The sequence below is a fragment of the Macaca thibetana genome, chromosome 17 (assembly GCF_024542745.1).
Source record: "Macaca thibetana thibetana isolate TM-01 chromosome 17, ASM2454274v1, whole genome shotgun sequence".
Taxonomy (NCBI): domain Eukaryota; kingdom Metazoa; phylum Chordata; class Mammalia; order Primates; family Cercopithecidae; genus Macaca; species Macaca thibetana.
In genome coordinates, this window is record NC_065594.1 from 12,427,468 (window position 1) to 12,448,674 (window position 21,207).

At 42.1% G+C, this 21,207-nt stretch overlaps 1 protein-coding gene across 2 annotated transcripts in view; it reads right to left on the reverse strand.

Annotated features, from left to right (window-relative positions):
• The window catches only part of STARD13 (StAR related lipid transfer domain containing 13), a 556,563-nt gene that overhangs the window by 246,471 nt on the left and 288,885 nt on the right, over nucleotides 1–21,207 (reverse strand). Inside the window, exon 1 of one of the 2 annotated variants that reach the window (XM_050766578.1) lies at nucleotides 10,840–11,211. The exons of the other annotated variant lie outside the window; for it this stretch is intronic. Within the exon in view, the coding sequence (XP_050622535.1) occupies nucleotides 10,840–10,963 (124 nt within the window). The 5' untranslated portion in view covers nucleotides 10,964–11,211. Of the gene's footprint in view, nucleotides 1–10,839; nucleotides 11,212–21,207 lie in introns of those variants that run through there. 2 annotated transcript variants of the gene reach the window in all.

Sequence of the window (21,207 nt, forward strand, 5' to 3'; positions counted from 1 at the left end):
GGTGGAGGCAGGATTCAAACTCATGTAGCTGTGACTCCAGTAGCTGCTCTTAACCACTAGATTGTGATGCTGTTCTTTTGTATATCTACTGCTTAGGAAATCTTTCCTTAGCACTAAAAGAAAGACAATGGCCGGGTGTGGTGGCTCATGCCTGTAATCCCAGCACTTTGGGAGGCCAAGGCAGGTGGATCACGAGGTCAGGAGTTCAAGACCAGTGAGACTCCATCTCAAAAAAAAAAGAAAAAGGAAACTACAATTTATTTCCAAGACTATGAGGACAACACCTTGTGGCCAAGAAAGGTGCAATCCATCATTGTTTTCTAATTGGTTTTTAAGAGTTCTGTGATGAATACAACTTAACATCAGGTAAGGGAGGCAACCACTATCTTGCCATCTTTGTGGTGTCATTGTGACAACATGTATCCCCCCACAAAGGGGTAGATTAGCATAACTTTTTATGCTTTTTATGATATTCAAACATTCATACTTTCAGATTGTTCTTCTAATAAATATTAATTTTCAATAGAAAAACATCTTTTTTTTTGAGATAGGTTATCACACTGTCACCCAAGTTGGAGTGCAGTGGCGCAATCATGGCTCACTGCAGCCTTGACTTCCAGGGCTCAAGCAATCCTCCCATCTCAGCCTCTCAAGTAGGAGTAGCTAGACAGGCATGTGACACAATGCTCAGCTAATTTTCTTTATTTTTTGTAGAGACAAATACAAAAATTATTTTTTGTCTCTCTCTGTTTCCCAGTCTGGAAAAACACTTTCAAAGACCCTTCAAGAAATTTGAAAATGTTTCCATTTTATCCAGATGCAGAGAGAATGAGAAGCATAAGACTTTCCAGTTTAATATCATTGCAAGTAAATGTATGAATTTTTATGGATTGCATAATTGTCTCTCTTGTTCATTGCATTTCCTATATAGGAAGGAGAAAGCAGTATTCAACAAACACAATATGCCATGATGCACTATAGATAATATAGCCTCTATTGTACAAGAAAACAGAAACATAAGATTCTGAACATTTTATTTTGGATAAAAATATTACTAAAGAAAGATACTGCCGGAGAATGTAAGATGTCTTGACACAGCAGATTTGCAAATAAAATATTGTGTAGTCATGGTATATTCTATACTGTTCTTGTGCAATTTCTGGAAGCTTGCTTCATTTCTGGTCAGATAGATGAGTTAAGTGATTTGGGCAGCATAGTGAAATTTATGTGCCTCGCCAAGATACAACCACGGTACTGAATTAATATCCTGCACTACCATCCCAACATGCTTTGACAAGGATGCTATCTCATGGCTCAATAAATACTTATGGACTAACTACAAACACGACAAAAATGTTTGTCCTTCAACTTAACTGTTTCAGGACTACACATTCAAGGACTCTGAAAAAAGCCCAGTAAAGTTGTAAGACTTTTAAAACTACTTTTATTTGCATTTTGCAAGCTCACTAAACTTGCAAAAGGACAGAATAGAAATATACTGTTGGATAAACACCTAGGAAACTTTATAAAGTCTTAAAGCAAAATTTTCTCCATAATCTGCTTTGTTCAGCATAAGATGTAAAAAGCGCAAAGGAAAAGTAGATATGAATTTCATTAAACATGCTCTATGTCTAAATGATCAAGTTGGTGCCTTACAAAAGACCATGTTCCGTGGTCCTCTCAAGAAATTTCAGTGAATGGCCTGGCACAGTGGCTCAAGCCTGTAATCTCAGCACTTTGGCAGGCCAAGGCGAGCGGATCACAAGGCCAGGAGATCAAGACCATCCTGGCTAACATGGTGAAATCCCGTCTCTACTAAAAATACAAAAAATTAGCCGGGTGTGGTGGCGGGTGCCTGTAGTCCCAGCTACTCGGGAGGCTGAGGCAGGAGAATCGCTTGAACTCGGGAGGCGGAGGTTGCAGTAAGCCAAGATTGTGCCATGCACTCCAGCCTGGATGACAGAGCGAGATTACATCTCAAAAAAAAGAAATTTCAGCAAACTAGCTGGGCTTGTGCCTCTTATTCAGAGCAACCACCAGCATTAATGAACATGGTCTTTCTTTATTCTAATTCAAGGAGGACACTGTATTGCCCCCCAGGGTGATCCAGCATATTGCAGATAGGTTAGGCCAAAGTTAAGTTACACTCTTTACAAATGCAAACTTTTTTTTTTTGAGATGGAAGCTCTGTGGCCCAGGCTGGAGTGCAGTGGTGCAATCTCTGCTCATGGCAACCTCCTCCTCCTGGGTTCAAGTGATTCCCGTGCCTCAGCCTCCCGAGTAGCTGGAATTACAGGCATGCACTCCACCACACCCAGCTAATTTTTGTATTTTCAGTAGCAACGAGGTTTCACCATGTTGGCCAGCCTGGTCTTAAACTCTTGACCTCAAGTGATCTGCCTGCCACGGCTTCCCTAAGTGCTGGGATTACAGGCATGAGCCACCGTGCTGGGCCAGATACAAATGTTTAAGACATTGGTTATCTATTTTTCTCTGAAAACTTTTACCTTAACCAGTGGTGTCTTGGGCAAAGCATAACCCTTAAAGGTCAGTAAGTGGATGCTATATTGGAAAAATCAATATACAGAACCTTTCCTACGAGCTAAGCTAAGCCTTGTTTGATCAGACTATTCCTGGATATCAGGACACTGGCCAAGTCCTGCCAAATGTAAAGCTCTTATCCCATTATATGTAGGCCCAACCAGTTATAATAACCAGAGAAGTGCTTATGCTAAAACCATTTTTTATTTAATAAATTGTGTTTTTTTGTGTGTGCATATGCAGGCAACCTGAGAAGTGTTTCCTTAAAAAAAAGTTTGTTTGCTTTTTTACTTTGCAATATAATTTTTAAATTAAAAAGGCATTTGATTAGTGAGGTTTTTTTTTTGAGAGACGGGGTATCTCTGTGTCACCCAGGCTGAAGGGCAGCGGCATGACATAGCTCACTGCATCTTTGAATTCCTGGACAAGCTATCTTCCTGCCTCAGCCTCCTGAGTAGCTGGGAGTACAGAGGCATGAACCACTACGCCCAGCAATGATTATTTTTGTTCATCAACAGTTCTAGGACCAAATGTGTAAATCTATCACAAAAGATTATTCAATATAGCAGTACTATTGTGATAGAAGAATGTTGAATTTAGAAATAATGTTGCTCTCTATTTTCCTGAAAATTTAGTACATGCATATGTACTAATAGTACATGTATATGGACACATTTATGTCCAAATATTGCACTCTAACCAAAGAGCCCCCCAGGACTTGGCCCTTGACCCCTTCCCCTTATCTGCAATCTCTTCCAAGTAGCTCCACCCAGTTCCAAAGTTTTATAAAGTAGTCATATGCCAATAATTCCCACATTATATCTCTGGCTCTGACTTTCCTACAAAGCCGATACTCATGCATCCAATTCTTTGACTTTTACTTTTGGATGTCTAGCAGGCATTCCAAAACTAATGGAGCCAACAGAGAACCTTTCAGTCCTTTTTCTCTCCCATGCAAATCCAGTTATCCTCATCTCGGCCAACATTGCTATACTCCACTTAGCTGCTCAGATCAAAAATCTGGCTGGGCTCGGTATCTCAAGCCTGTCATCCCAGCACCTTGGGAGGCGGAGGTGGGAACACTGCTTGAGCCCAGGAGTTTGAGACCAGACTGACCTGGGCAACATGGAGGAACCCCATCTCTACAAAGATGCAAAAATTAGCCAGGAGTGGTGACGCAAACCTGTCGTCCCAGTTACTCGGAAGGCTGATGTGGGAGGATGCTTGAGCCTCCAAGGTTGAGGCTGCGGTAAGCCATGATTCCACCACAGTACTCCAGACTGGGCAACAGAATGAGACCCTGTCTTAAAAAAAAAAAATCTAGGAGTCCCTCTCCCTAGCTTCCAACAACCAACCTGTTATTGTCTCTATTTCAAGACATACTCCAAATCTGTTCCTTTCTCTCCATTTCTATCACTATCACCCTAGTCCCTGTCACTGTTTATCTCTCACCTAGACCATCACTGGTAGTAATTTATTCAGGTCTTGTCACTCCTTTGCTTAATGCCCTTTGTTCTTATCTCCTGTAGAACTAAATCAAAACTTCTTGCCCTAGCAACAAAGCCTAACCTTATCTTATAAATTGACCCTCTGTCTACACTTCTGACATCCACTCTTACCACCTATTTCTTTATTCTCCAGGCACCACTGATCTTTTTTTCTGTCCCTGTGAGATGACAAGTTCTTTCTGACCTCAATTAAGCAAAACTTTTCTTAGGGCTTAGAATATAACCCTGTATTAGCCCCAGAATTCTGCAAGTTATTATGTGGGAATTAAGGTAAGTCAGTGGTTCTCAACCTGGATTGCAGAGTGAAATCTTCTGCAGGGCTTTTAAAAATACGAATACCCAGACGCCATCTGAATTGAATCAGAATCTCTGGGAGGAGGCCAGAGAGTTAGTACTTCTGAAAGGCTCCTAATGAGTCTATGTGGCTAAAGTTGACAACCCTGATATAAGTGATGTGCTCTTCCTTTTTAATTTTAATTGTATATTTTCTTGACTTAGATGTTTTTTTGTTATTGTTAATATAAATAGCATCTAAACATAGTATCATCTCAAAAGATGTTTAAAAAACAAACAAACAAAAAATGCTGACAGAATAGAATGGTCAATTCTTCACAGAAAAGTGATGATAAAACGGATATAAAATACATGAAAAGAGTCGGCTAGTATCATCCTGTACTTTTGATATTATAGAACACATTTAGATTTTAATGAGGAAGTTTTTGTGGCTCATGTTTTATTCTTGATCTTGCTTTGCATTGAAGTCCCAATCTTGTGTTTATATCACTTCACAGGATGCTACTGTTGACTCTGAGAATGAATGAGCCTGTTTTAACATGACAAGAACTCACGGAAATGTGGTGGAATTAATGTTTCTAACAAAACTTGAACTTTTCACTGTTTTAAGTCAGAATATTTTTGGCAGCAATATAACTTCCTGTGTCTATGATAAATGATTTAAAATGAGACTATAAAAAAGATCAAAAGACTTAGACATCAATTAGCTCACAGGCTACCTAAATATTGTTATATGAGTATAATGGAATCAAACATATGGATTACGTTTCCATTAAAATAGAGTAGGGTTTTAAAGCAGAGGAGCAGAAAGCTTTAGAAAAGTCATTTGAATGTTCTTAGACTTTAACAGCTAAAAAGTAATTCAGGCTGCTTACAAACACCACAAGCTAACGGGTATGCTTCTTCCTAAAGAATTGAATGATGCCATAAAAGTTTAGAATTGTCACCAGTAGTGGTTGATTAGGGAACTGGGGAAGCCAAAATAACCTGTCACTCTCCCACCTTGAAGAAACCTGCTGTGCTTGTAGGGTTTACAGCAGCATCTCATTCTTGTAGCTCTTCCAATGGTTGTGGGCAGAATGAACCACAGAGGGGCCCTGACAAGTTAGATGTATGGCTGTTCGTTTGTTTCAAAGCCCTATAAGCCCATTCACTAAAGAGTCCAATGGCATGATTAGGGGACAAGCCACTTTAGGTGCACAGGGCTATCCTCGTTACTCCAGGAGGAAAGAAAGAGTACTTTTCTAGTTCTTTTTGTTATTCTTTTGTAATTGAACTGCAAGTGACAGAGGGTCTTAGAAAGGATTTGGGGGTCCACAGCCCTCCACAAAGTCCAGGGAGGAGGCCATGTGGTACAGTAGGAAATAGGCACAGATGGCTTGTGACTTCTGATGACCTGAATTTGAATCCTGCTTTGAACACTAACAACTAAACAATTATGGATACTGAGATGACAGTGAGAAAAACTTGCTGGGCTCCATGAGGAGCATAATTTTAGAAAATTAAGAAGTATGCATTGACAACAGTTCCACAATCTAGTGGAAATTTAGCAACTGCCACAGAACTGGAAAATCCAGTAAGAGCTCCCAATGTAAGTTCTTCTTTAATAATAACTCCTTTTCGTATTTTTGCAATGAAATGAATATATTTGAACATCATTCATATCTTATCCTTCCATTGGTTTCATTATTTGTGTCACTGTGACCTACATTAAGAAATGATTTTTCCAGGCTATTTGTTCAAATGAAAAAAAAAAAAGTTTTGCTTTGGGGTTTCCTTGTTAGGAAGATTTCAGATTTGACCTGGCATTTGCTAAGGACAACCTTAAATGCTTTTGTACCTGTGGTACCCAGCCTCCAGGTTGGCCCCCAATCATCCCCACCTCCTGGTAGCCACTTCTTACGTAGTCAGTTCCCTCCCACATGATACGTCACTTCTGAGATCAGGTTACAAACACTGCAATTTCTGTCTTGAGTGCATGCTCTCTTCTCTCAGATCTCTGCCATATTGTGTATCAGGCACACAGGGCAAGAAATTGAAGCTTCCAGCCAACAGCCAGAGAGAACCAAGGCCTGCCAGCACCTAAGGTGAGCGAGCTTGGAAGCAGATCCACCAGCTTCAATCAAGCCTTCAGATGACTGCCACCCCAGCTGACAGATTGAAGGCCATATTATAAGAGACCCTGAGACAGAACCACCCAGCTAACCTCCCTAGGACCCCAGAAACTCTAGAATAGTAATTGTTTGTTTGTTTGTTTTTTTAAAGAAATGCATTTTTCAAATATGTATGATCCCCTCCGTCCTAAATATGGTCCTATGGCACAGAAACACATAGGCTTTAATATGCTTAAACAGCTCTACTTCTTTTTGTCTTTCTGTTCAGTTGACAAGACAGCTTTTTATGAAAAGAAATAAGAGTGAGTTAGAAAAAGGATTTCCTTCCTTGGGATGGAAAAAAGCAAAAGGAAGAATCAAATACCTTCAGAATGCCCTAGATAGCAAATACAGGTTTATTTATTTATCTTTTATTTTTATATGTTTTATTTATTTATTTTATTTATTATTTTTTTGAGACAGAGTCTTGCTCTGTCACCTAGGCTGGGGTGCAGTGGTGCAATATCAGCTCACTGCAACCTCCGCCTCCCAGGTTCAAGCGATTCTCCTGCCTCAACCTCCTGAGTAGCTGGGACTACAGATGCATGCCACCACAGCAGGCTAATTTTGTTGTTGTTGTTGTTGTTGTTTTGGTAGAGATAGGGTTTCACTATGTTGGCCAGGCTGTCTTGAACTTCTGACCTCAGGTGATCCACCTGCCTCAGCCTCCCAAAGTAGTAGGATAATAGGCATGAGCCACTGCACCTGGCTGCAAATACAAGTTAATTATGAAGCACTTTGAACACTGTTCCATTGACTAAGTATAGTAAGAAGAAAATTTTAGCCAAGTTAAAGAAGTTCCAGCACTAAACTTACTTGATAAAAAAAAGATATAAAAGCAAGACCAAAAAAAGCCAATAGCCTAATCTCATCTGTTGACAGAACAGATACCCTCTTGGGATATATTCATATACAGTTATATACCACACAACAACGTTTCAGTCAATGACGAACTGGACTACATATACGACAGTGGTCCCATAAGCTAACAATGCCATGTTTTTAGTGTACCCTTTCTTTTTTCTGTTTTTGAGACAGAGTCTTGCTCTATTACCTAGGTTGGAGTACAGTGGCACAATCTTGGCTCACTGTAACCTCTGCCTCCTGGGTTCAAATGATTCTCATGCCTGTCTCCCATGTAGCTTGGATTACACATGTGTGCCACCACACCTGCCTGATTTTTTTGTTTGTTTATTTTAGTAGAGATGGGGTTTCACTATGTTGGCCAGGCTGGTCTCGAACTCTTGTCCTCAAGTGATCTGCCCACCTTGGCCTCCCAAAGTGCTGAGATTACAGGCATGCGCCACCATGCCTGACTACTGTACCCTTTCTTTTTAGATGTGTTTAGAGACAAAAATACTTGCCATTGTGTTACAATTGCCCACAGTATTTAGTATAGTAATATGCTCTACAGGTTTGTAATCTAGGAGAAATAGGCCACACCATATAGCCTAGGTGTGTAGCAGGCTATACCAACCAAGTTTGTGTAAATACATTCTATGATTTACACTTGATTCACTCAACCAATGAAATCACCTAACAATGCATTTCTTAGACTATATCTTCATCGTAAAGTGATACATGACTATGGTTGATTATTCTGGTATTGTGAACTGAACCATATAAAGAACACTTTTACAGATGAAGAACATTTTCACCTAGAATTGATGCCAACATTAATAACTTAAGTATTTCAGTGTCTCATGGCCAAAGTTCCATATTTTAGCCACCTTAGCAAGAAAACCCCAGAAAATCAATTTGCATCTAAAAGTGCCTTTACGGAGTTGGCCTGGTTTTGTGGCAGGCATCCCACTTTGCTTAGAGAAGCAGAAGCTAAAGTTGGCCTCACAGAGGATTGTTTGGTCCCAGCTGAATAACCTGCTGGCATCCACTGTGAGCAGAGTGGTAAGCAGATTATGGGTAAGCAGATATTAGTATTCTGATTAAACATTTTCAAACCTCATACCGCTATTTTAAAAAATAATTGCACTACTCTTGAGAGCACTCTTATATTTCCTATTCTGAAACCACTTTTAGCCCTCTATGTATTCATGATCTTAAAGTCTCTATCTACAGTTTATTTCCAAGGATTAAAACTTTTTCCCGGCTGGGCGCGGTGGCTCATGCCTGTAATCCCAGCACTTTGGGAGGCCGAGGTGGGCAGATCATGAGGTCAGGAGATGGAGACCATCCTGACTAACATGGTGAAACCCCGTCTCTACTAAAAATACAAAAAATTAGCTGGGCGTAGTGGTGGGCGCCAGTAGTCCCAGCTACTCGGGAGGCTGAGGCAGGAGAATGGCGTGAACCCGGGAGGCGGAGCTTGCAGTGAGCCAAGATCACACCACTGCACTCCAGCCTGGGCGGCAGAGCAAGACTCTGTCTCAAAAAAAAAAAAACCTTTTTCCCTTCACCACCTTAACTGCAATGTAAAATTCATGTGAATATGACTTTCTTGGACAATCTTAATAGTTTTAAGTCTTCACATGACACTCTCTTCCTTCCCAGATCGCTTCTTGAAAGAGACAGAGCTGCAGTCATCTTTGGTCTCAGGTTCTATAAAAACCCAGCACAGCCTTGGCAGGCCTCCTGGAATGACTTCTTGTTTCCTGAGGACCCACTGATTTAACAAACTTAACAAACGTAAATAACAGAAGCTATGAAAGAGACATTTGCAGTAAGCATTCTGAAGTTATGAAGCAACAAAAGTTTACTAGACCACAAAAATTTCTCTAAAACCATCCATCATGTAGAATATACAATTTAGCATGATAATAGGGAAAGTTATTAATTGTTATTAATTGAGGTCTACAGTGCATGTACAGGTTTTTAAACATCAACAGTCAAAACTGCTGGGTTACCACAATTTATTTCTGGGTCCAAACCAAAAAAGTCTGTTTATTTCTTGGGTGCACACTAAATGTGGCCACTGTGTTGGAGAGAAAATGTGGAATCAACATCGTATGCTTACAACATCAAGTGTTGGAATCATCCATAATCTCCACTTTTAATTTAGCTTGCTAGCGACCTTCTCTCAAGGTGCTATAGATTCTGGGCATCTTCCCCAGAATGCTTTCAGGTGGATGAGGGATGTGGGTGCATGAGTTTAAGGGCAGAATATCTAGCAAACCACTTGCTTTACAGTTCAAATAAGGAAAAAAGGGAGGAGTTCAAAGAAGGTTAGATCTCCCACTTCACCAGTGGCATCCTTTCCTTCTGCCTAGGCATCAGACCTTCTTCTCTAGAACTTTCTTCTGCCCCATGTGGTGGTCACTGCCCAGCTCAAGAGATAGCCCTGGAGAGGACACAGAGGCAACAAGGTCCAGAGACTTGCCTCGGGGTCACCTCAGGGGCCATTCCAATCATGCTTCCCCCAGTCCCTGAAGCATCTTCCAGCAGCTAACATGTTGGCGAAGGGGCCCTAAACCCTGCACTGCCCAGGAACTGTGCTGTGGAGTCTGGCCACTTTCTCTTATTGGGGCAGGCATGAGGCAGTGACTAAAGGGTCCTAAAGTTGCCAGTGAAAGCTCTGAGGTGGCTGGACCACCCACTGCATCCTTGGCCCTACAGAAAGAGGGTCCCATGGAGCATGCACAGAAGCAGCAAGGGGCAGTGTGACACTGGGGGAGGTACTAAGGATGGGGCGGCCTTCTGATCCAAGCAAGGATTCTTAAGGACCTCCTGGCTCAAAACAATCACTTCCTCTCTTGCTCTGATTCGTGGGCAATGGAGTCCCAAAGGGAGGCCCTTCCTTGCAACCTCAAAGGGAGGAAAGCCTGCTTTCACAGCTGGCAGGGCCTGCGGACAGCCAGCCAGCTACCTGCACCAACTACCGTCCACCTGTATCCCTTCACGTCTCCCCCTCTACCCCTGAGCAGCTGGTCTGCGGCGCTTTGGACGTGCTCCTTGCCTTGCATTCACTCTCCCTCCCGCGCACTCAGTGGATGTGTCCCACGTGGAGAAGGCAAAGTTGGGAAGGGGCAGCCTTTGCGAAGGGCCACTTGGTCTGGGCACTTATTCACTGGGGTGGAATGGGATGGCAGCGGAGTAGGGGGCAGCCCCTCCAGGTAACCCCTGTCCCGCGGCCCGCCAGCATGGAGCACCAGGCCGGGCTGTCAGCGCGCGTCCGGCACGGAGCCCACACCCACCCACCGGGAGGTGCGGCGGGCGGGCGCTCGGGGCCCGGCCCAGGGAGGGTGGTGCCCGCAGCCCGCTCGCCCGGGCCTTGGGCTCTGAAACTCATGCCCGGGAGCCCAGGGCAGAGGAGGGCGGCGGGCCCGGGAGAGCTACGCGGTCAGCGCCTCCCCAGCCCCACTGGGTCCCGGCGTCTCCGGGGCACTGACCTGCCAGCCGCCTCTCCCGGACGTTCTTCCACAGCAGATCCCAGGCTCTGGCCGTGGAGTCCCGCAACTGCTCACTGATGGATCTCCTGAGCCGCGTTTGGCAAGGTTTCCGTTTGCTGGTCATGTTAGATCCCTCCTCATAACGACCGGCGGGCTCGGCACCGCCACTCCCGCGTGGCCCGCGACTCAGACTCCCGGCGACTGGGGAGGACGGACGCGGCACTCCCGCCGGGGTCCCGGGACCCAATGCGGGCGCGACATGGGTCAGTCCGGCGCCGGGAGGCTGCGCCACGCGCGAGGACCGGGATGCCTGGCCACCAGGAGCGCCACGCTAGGTCAATCTCTGCGCTCGCCAACTCCTCTACTCCTTTCCCACTTTCCTTCTCCTCCCCTCCTCCCCTCCGTTGGGCGCTCCTCCACTCCCCTCCCTCCCCTGCCCTCCCCCTGGCTGCCTCGCGCCCCACGCCTTCCAGGAGCGCGCTTCCCCTTCCCTCCCTCGCCCAACCTGACAGCCTGGTCCCCACGGCCCCCCACTCAAGGAGCTTCCAGCTTTCTTCCAGTTTTACCCAGAAATCAGGGGCTGGACCATATTCCTCCTATTTCTTGATACTTTCCTTTATTTTTCAGTTTCAGAAACTACCATCTTCACAACTACAACAACAACAAAAATTTATATATGCCACAGTGAGAGCATAACTCATCCCAGTTTCCCTGAATTCAAGTCTCTTGAAGTCAGCTACTCGGTTTGGCTGACATTCTTTTGATGTTCAATATTGGTAAACTGAACATTCTGTTAATCCTTCCTGATTTCTTCAATGAAATAATTATCTGGCTGCAAACTACAATCAAATTAATATGGTTTGAAGTGTCAAAATATTATTTCCATTGCATAGCCATTATGAGGAGGAAAATAACTTTAAAATATTAAGGTCAAACCATGAGGAACCTACCTAAAATAGATTTACATAGTTTGAGAAAGCATTACAATCTGGATGCAGTTAAAGAAGTAGGTATTATGAAGAAGTGAAATACAAAAATAGAAGAATTTTAAGGTATTTTAGCCAAAAATGTAAAGTAGGCTTGTAGTTAGAAATTAACTCTGATTCCTGAAGGAAAGAGGGAAGTGTATTGGCTCTTTAAGAAGTACATCATCACTGAAGTCCAAGTCCACTTCCTGGGCTTCAACTCATTCATAAGGAGAAGACAATACTATCTCAGGCCTCAGGGTGTCCTGCATTTCACAAAGTTTCGTTTCTGAAGTGCTTTGAGGTCTTCCAAGAAAGTAACTGTGACAACATTTAACTAATTCAGAGATGTGATTAATGTCTTACACCTCAGGTTTGGGGAGAGGAACACATTTTTCAAAAGGAATTTCTGAATTCTTGAATCTCATTTCTTTTTAAATGTCTTTGTACCAGGCTGCCAAATAAGAACCAAAATTTAATCAGATATTCATTTTAATTTCAGGTGCTCTACAGGAAGTTTGAAAATTAGAAGTATTCAGTCCTTCCTCTATTATATAAATTGCTACTGCCTTAGGGGGTGGAAACTAACCTCTAGCTAAAGTATTCCCTCTACACTTCTGCTACACTTCTAGCAAATATTCCCTCCATCAGTTTATCTTGTTGGTAGAAAATGGGAATGACAGGGACAATGGTAAGAAATAGTCTTTATTGTCTTATTTTGTTACTTTAAATATTTTAAAATGTTAACTAGTGAAACATACCTCAGAATGAGCTAGAAAGTAATGAGATCTTTTTTTTTTTTTTTTTTTTTTTTGTAGCATCCTGGTAAATCTTTGAAATAGTCAGTTATGAAGCAATAAGTCATGGATCAGAAATGGACTTGAAACTGTGACAGCCAGTTATATAGACTAATCCAGATTGCTTTCTGGACCCAAGCCAAATACCCTTTTGATTCTATCCTCTGCTTTGTATGCATGTAGAGGTAACAAAATGCTCTGCAAAGAACAAGACTCCTGTTATCTTAAAGTGGCTGCTATACAGTGTAACAAGAAAATGTTTAACAATTACATTCCCAGGAAAGCTGTGTATTTGACTTATAGAAGGGACCCCTTATTGAATCAAACAGAGGCAGTAGTTTTAACATTATACACGCGGGAACAGAACATAACCATTCTAGCTATTTTAGTGATCATTTAGCTCTCAAGAGCATGGGCCCCTACTACTTTCTATTCTAGCACGTATTTTATATTCAGATGCCATTGATTAGGGGTTTTCCTTAAATGACTAATGTGAAGACTAAATTCTGGCATTGCACATTTGTTTAGTTCTGGCTGTCGGATGGCCCATGAATTGAGGACTGTCCAAGAGAAGCCCAGATGAAAGACGGAAATGATCTGCCTGGAACAGGTGCCGGCTGAGCAGTGTGTGCCACCCAGCATGGCCCAGCTCTCTGCCAGCCCCGGCTGCTGGCCCTGTTGGAAGAAACCACACAGCTGTGCAGATGGAGCTGCCACAAATGCCAAGTGTTCCAACCTCAATAGGAACCTCAGGGCTACTTGCAGTCATTTGTACAGCATCCACTCTCATTCTCCTCAAGATCTGTTTTAAAGCTGAACCTTAGGTAGAATCCCCTCTGGGGCCTTCACCAGATGAAAATATCACCTACTTCAGAGAAAATAACTCAGGTAACCCCCTAGCCCTACCTCCCTTCTTGCTTAGACTCTTCCCTTCCATCTCAGTGGAAGAGGTATTGTTCTTCCAGCCCGAGACCACGCCCCTCACATGTGTTGGGCTTTCTTTCCCTTCTTATCCCAACAGGGACTTTGCTACATGGGTTATTTCCTCTCCTTCACAGACCCTCAATCTCTCGCTCTCCATAGGCTCAACCCTCCAGTCTCACCCTGCTTTTAAACAAACCAAAACTAAAACAACAGCAGCCATTCTAAAGCCCACCGCCTCTACCCTGTGTCCCTGGGAAGAGAAGTCTTTCCTTGTCAACACTGCAATCTGGGCTTCCTCCCTTCCTCAATGAACATGATCTTGCCAAGGTCACCAATAATCATCTGGTTGCTAAATCTAACGACGTGTTCCAGTTATTGTTGTCCTTTCCAGGGTGCATGGACCATTGGACACTGCAGCCCATTTCCTTCCTCTGACACAGGCTTGTCTCGTGGCTGTCAGGCGACACCCTCCCCTGGGTTCCTCCTTTTCACAGACGGCCTCACATGGTCCTTCTTAAGGCCTGACGGGCTATAGATAGACAGTATATGTGGTTAAGAATGTGGCTAAAGGCAGCGTCCCGTTTGATTCTGCATATGTTTCTGCCTTGCAATAGTACCTCCCTAGACGATTGCAGTGTGGATTAAATGAAATAATCCATTTGGCACACAGAAAGGACCTAGCCTATGCTCCCAACAACAATACTATCATAATTACATTACTGTCCTAGCCCAAATCCATCCTGAGCCCTTTCAAGAGGCCGTCCCTGACACCCAACCGAAATAGCTCCTTCTCACGACATCTAGTTTAGTTTTCCTGATAGCACTTCCACTTCCAGACATTATGTTTGTTTGTTTGTGGTCGGTCTCCCAGGCAGACTGTGAGCTCCCTAAGAACTGAGGCCCTGTCTGTCTTACTTGCTTGTGCATCCTCAGTACCTAAAACAGTCGAGGACAGTTATGGTCAGTAAATACTTATAGAATAAATGAATGATTCTACTCTAGGGCCATGTATTGTTTAACTTCCTGATGGGTATCTCCAGAACTTTCCTTCCAAACCTGCTTTTCATCTCTATTTCCTATGTGAGCCAACTGGCGCTACCACCCATCTAGTGACTGAGAGAGAAATCTAGAAGACATCTGAAACTCCTCCATACATCCTATATTGCTTCAATCTTTCCCCACCTCTCTATCTCCTGAGTAACCAATTCAGTTCAAGTTTTCTCTTTCCCTTCCCTGAATTTCAGCATAAAAAGAGTCCCATTTGAAAGCTCTTGCTTGCACCGCACTCTATGTCTTTATATATCAGCTGTGCTTGAATGCCCTTACTCTAATTTTTTTCGTCTTCACTCATCCTTCGAGATTCAACTCAGATGCACTCACATATCACCTTCTCCTTGATCCTTCTACAAATCCCAGTGGCTGGATGGGTTCCTCTTCCACTGTGTTTCTGCTGTGCTTTGGGGATACTGCCAGAGGAGCACTTATCAAAGAGCTAGAGCTAAGTGTCCTTACCTGTTTCTTCTCAGTTGTCCCTGCAGTCCTGAGTTCCTCCAACTAGGACTAGTACAGGACTTTTATTTCTCAACCCCTTGTACCTTTTTCAGTGAACAGCACATAGTAGGAGTAGGATCATTTACTGACTGAATGACTATTCCTATAGTTTTAAATGACTGGTTACCACTAGGATCCTCCTTAGGATAAGTGAAAATTTTAAGAATGCTTATGCTGATATTGCTTCATTCTCATTAATTATCACTCTCTTCTTATATAATGTTTATTAATTTTAAACATAGAGGTAATACATACTGATAATTAGTTTTTTAAACACATAAAAATTATAATAGAAACATTAAAAGTACCTGTAATATTACCAAAAAGAGAGCTGACAACATTTGAAAACTGGCCTTTTTAGTTTTTTCCTTGCATATTAAAAAAACTTGGAAGAGTTTTTATACCAAGTTTTTCATTTTTTTCACTAAGCAGTAGATTGTGAGCATTTTTCCAATGTATTTTCTTTTAAAATATAGTTTTTAATGAATATCTAAAATTCTGTGGGATAAACACACTATAATTTATTAAAGCTTTCACAATTTTGGACATTTTTCTCCAAATTTCTAAAATTACAAATAATCCTGTGATAAATAACTTTGACAAATGAAAAAAATACATATATTTTTCTCCTTCCCTTACTGCTATGTAATAAGAACAATCACCATTGCCTTTCACAACCACAGGCAATAAGCAGGACTTGCCGCCCACCACCTACACATCTGAATGCCAACAACTCTGCAATTCCATTACATTTTTATCCCTTCCACTTCCCTCCCATGTTCAACTCTGATTCTGTGCCATCACCCCCTACAGAAGAGTGGAGAAGCACATTCCACGGTCTGCTTGCTGTGGTATTTTTTTTGCTGGAAGCCTTTGCTTGAGAATAGAGCCCAATTTCTAACTGTACCAGGCCAGGAATCCTTCACCAAGAACCCATAGTCATAGTGCATTATTTCATGTTGCTTGCAGCTTTGCTGTGGGGAAATGCCTTTCTTGAGGAGACCCATTTTCCTTTGCTGCAGGGTAGAAGGGTGAAGAGCTCTTGCAACTCTTTCCCTGCATGTTCCCTTCCCAGGAGAGATGGGGTGTAGCAACTCTTCCTTTGATGTATCCTTCAGGCTCCATTTCAGGGACATGTTGTTGGAGATTGTGAAATGCAATCTCATATTATTTATTTCCTCATTTTAAAAGTGTTGCTGAAAGTTCTGGAGAAGCTGACTTTTCAAGCTGGGTCCTTGGATCACAGTCACCAATCTGTGCCTGCCCTGATTGGTCTATCTGTGTATCCCATTGCCATGCTCTGAATCTGCCAGTCTTTGAATGCTAACAATTTTGATTGCATTTTGGGTTTTGTTCTGTTAATTAAAAAAGCATCAGGCTCTACACTTTCTTGGAAGCAAAATTTAGTGTTAGCTGTAAACTCTGCATTGCCAATTAATAACTTTGGCTGTGTTTCACATTTCCCTGATGTAGACTGGTGAATGCTTTGAATCTTCAGGCTGAATGTCATATCATAGTCATCAACTTTACAAATATCACAATTCCTTTCTATATTTTCATGTACACTTTGGGGAACCATGATTACCATATGGGAGACCTTGGGGAAGTGTCTTACAAATTTCTGATGGCATTCACAGGCCATTGGATTGAAGACGTTTCCAGTGATTGAAATCATCTTGACATCACTTGTGCCATCCTTCAGCCTGTCTGTTTTATAAAGGTTGAGTAAGTAGCTTAGCTTAGCACACAACCTTGCATTAGCATATCGATTTAGGTAATTTGTTATGACTGTCTTAGTATACATAGAGTAGTTTGAGACCTCAAACATACACTGTGAAGCATTCTTCCGTTGTTACTGAGCTTCTTAAGGTCAATGAACACATCATCTGAAGAGCACTGAAAGCCAGTCCCCAGTTCCCACAGGCAGTACAGGGAAGTGACTGATGGCACAGACAGAGGAGGTAGCCAACTAGGTTCATACCACGGCTCTGCACCTACTAGCTGTGTAATCTCCGTAAGTTACCCATTTTCTGAGTTCCTCAGCCTCAGCATCTATAAAATGGGGATTATAATAATGCTTACCTCATAGGGTTTTTGGCAAGGATCAAATGCAATAGTACATGCAAAATATTTAGAATGGTGCCTGGCATATAATGAGCATTCATTAAATTTTAATTGCTATTGTTGTTGTTGTTTGGCTAAACCATTTCTGCAATTCTCATGAGATTCCAGTCCAGCCAAATTCTGAATAGCCTCATGCTAAACAGCCAGAAGTCACTAATGAGTATTATAAACTAGCACGGGATGTGGGAGGTACGAGAATAGGATTCACATCTCAGCTCTGGGAATGATAAGGTGTAGGAGAGATAGAAGCTATTTAATCTCCCTAAACATAGGTTTCCTTATCTGTCAAATGCAGCAAAGAACTCTTTGTTCTACCTACCCTGCTCATAGTTAAACCATATATGAGAGTGTTTTATAATTAAAGTGTCATCAAAATGAAAGGTATTGTAAATAATAGGAAAGTTTAGGGAAAATCCACATATGGAGCAAGTACATTTCCTACTTGCATGCATAAAAATATATTTATTCAACAAAGATCTTTATTCCTAGAGTGACACAGGTCTCTCCTGGTGGCCCTAATTGTGTTCCAACTGCTGACATAAATCAAGGCTGATTAAGTATGTTTACTGGTGTGGACAGTTGGAAGGGGCTGGGACCCTTGTCGCCTTCCATGGGGTAACCCTCCACTCCAATTATATTTATTCCACAAATACATATTGAACAAACCTTTGGCATCTCTAAAGGCAGGCAGCATTTGTTCCACATTCTAGAGGAAAGTCTTTTGGAGCTATCTCAGTACTACCTCCCACCTTGTTAATTAATCTGTGTAGGTATGGCATTTTATTTAGGAATTTCATCTTTAATAAGACCTTGCTCTAGTTTAACACTACCCAGGATAATGCGTCTTGTAAGCGTTATTTAATATAACTAGCACATGAGGTCAACTGCTACTCCTTAGAAAAACAAAACAAAAGTGGCAGGAAAACAATTTCAGAAAATTTAAATGATTTGATCAAAATCATCAGCTAATAAGTTGCAGAACCAAGACTCAAATGTTTACCATCCATCTTTAAATCCAGTCTTTGGGAGGCCAAGGTGGGTGGATCACTTAGGTTAGGAGTGCAACTTTTTAAAACTTTAAGTGTCTTCCTGTTAGTGCCTTGTGATAACATGGTTAATAAATGAGAGTTATTAGTTTTAAGAGTATCTGGGGCAATGGAAATTACTTTTATTGTTTAACATACATTTTCCTTCTGTCTACACAGAAGGACACATAGTTGATCCTTGAACAATATAGGCTTGAACAGCATGGGTCCACTTACATGTGGATTTTTTTTTTCAAAAAACGCTACACTGAGTGTGCCTGCCTCCCTTTCCACCTTCTCTACTTCTTCTGCCTCTGCCACCTCCGAGACAGCAAGACCAACCCTCTTTTCTTCTTCCTTCTCATCAGCTTACTCAACGTGAAGACAATGAGAATGAAGACCTTTGTGACGGTCCACTTGCACTTAATGGATAGTGAATATATTTTCTTTAACTTGCTTTAATGAAAGAATATAATATATAATACATGCAAAATAACAAAACATGTGTTAACCAACAGTTTATATTATTGATAAGGCTTCCAGTTAACAGTAAGCTATTAGTAGTTAAATTTCTGGGGAGTCAAAAGTTATACTTGGATTTTTGACTATAGGTCGGGGGAGCAGGAGGACCTGGTCCCCCTAACTCCTGCGTTGTTCAAGAACTACCCGAGACTGGCTAATTTATAAAGAGAAGAGGTTTAATTGACTCACAGTTCCACAGACTGTACAGGAAGCATGGCTGGGAGTCCTCAGGAAACTTACACAATTATGGCAAGAGGCAAAGGAGAAGCAAGCACGTCTTACCATGGTGGAGAGGAGAAAGATAGTGAAGGGGGAAGTGCTACACACTTTTAAACAACTAGATCTCATGAGAACTCACTCACTACCATGAGAACAGCAAGGGGGAAATCGACACCCATGATTCAATCACCTCCCACGAGGTCCCCCCAACACTGGGAATTACAATTCAACATGAGATTTGGGTGGGGACGCAGAGCCAAACTATATCAAAGGGTCAACTGCATTTACCTTCCATATGAGAAAATACTATATTTTCTATATCACTTCAGTAGTGGTCATTCATTGCTAATAATATATTTGTTGTAATTATTTTTATACATTATTTTACAAGTACCATTTAAAATAAAAATGTTTGATATTACTTAATGTGTTAGGCCACTTTGTGTCACTATAAAGAAATACCTGAAGCTGGGTAATTTATAAAGAAAATAGATTTAATTGGTACATTGTTCTGCAGGCTGTACAAGTGTGGCACCAACATCTGCTTGGCTTATGGTGAGGGCCTCAGGAAGCTTACAATCATGGCAGAAGCGGGAGCGGGCAGGAGGATCACATGGCAAGAGCAAGAGCAACGGTGAGGGACAACCAGCTCTTGTGTGGACTAACTGAGTGAGAACTCACTCATCACCAAGGGGATGGTGCTAAACTATTCATGAGTTATCCATCCTTATGATCCAATCACCTCCCACCAGGCTCCACCTCCAACACTGGGAATCACATTTGCACATGAGATTTGGAGGGGACAAACATCCAAACCATATCAATAAGGGAACAACTACAAATCCAAATGCATCTTTGGAGTCCTAGGAAATCTTTTGGATTTAATGGATTTTATCGATAGCTCTATTTTATTTGTGTAACCCTGGACCTCTATTTTATTTCTCTTTGCATCCTCTGTTCCTAGAACACTGCCCGGCACATGGTGAACTCAACAACAACAATGACAACCACCACAACAACATAGGTTATTGAATTTGATTTTCTTAACTTTTAGGTCTTAGCATAGCTGTCCCCTCTTTGGAAGCCTTTCCTGACCATTTTATGATCAAACTTCACTAAACTCTGACCAGAACATATGTCCACATAATATTTTGTGATTATTTTTTATTCCTTGCTTGACTTGCCCCTTCACTAGATTGTAAATCCCATAAGAGCAAGGACCTTGTCTTTCTTTCCAGACACTGATTGCTGGCACCTAGCGCAGTGTTTGACGCACACTAGATGCTCAAGGAATCACACGTCATTTGCCAAGAAAGCTAGTGCCATCAGCGGAAATTATCAATCCTAGAAGAGTCTGTCCTGCATCACCTGGAGAGCTTAAATATTTCAACTCACAACTCCAGGACATTTGTCTCCACTCCACTTCACCCCACCTACTCCCAGGGACGCACCCCGGGCCAAGCCACTACCACTGTGCTTCCAGAATCTTGAAGCTTTATCTTAGCTTCTATATGGTACTTGTATCCTTTTAGCATTCCTCATTTTGTCTTGTGATCTTTGCGTTTGCCTTTCCTTTACTTAATCAGTCCTTTTCCTTGACATCATGCCCTCCTAGACTTGGGTTAAGCTCTATGAACCAAACTTTCAAACACTTTCTCAGTACACACACGCATGCACACAAAGAGCTATTTTATTTCTTAGTTATTCCGTGCCTGTTTGGCAAAACCCCTCTATCTAGTCTTATGTGCAGGCCACCACACACAGTCAATGAAGTTCCAGACTGCACAGACTGATGACATGATGCCAATGGGGTGAGAATTATCAGCAAAATCTTTGCCTTGTCTCTAGCAGAGTCTAGTTCCTGTTCTCCAGGAACAGTCACAGTGGTTAGCTTAAATCTTCATCACTGTCCTCGAGGCCCTGGTATGCTTTCTTCCTCTTACCCTCAACACCAGATACTCACAGGGGAAAGAGAGGAACTGGCAGTTCCTTGAATGCACCACACTCTCTGCCTCAGTGCCTTTGCACATGTTCCTCCTGCCTGGAGCACACTGACTCTTCTTTTCTAAAGTTACGCCTAAGCCCCACAAAGTAACAGTTTTCTTACTAGATTGGATTATAACCCTCCTGAGGGTAGGAAGTGGATTTTTAATGTCTGCATCCCTAGTGGTGAATGCAGTGCTAATAACATAATAAATGCTCAATATATATTGACCGAATGAATTAAGAATTGAAAACTGG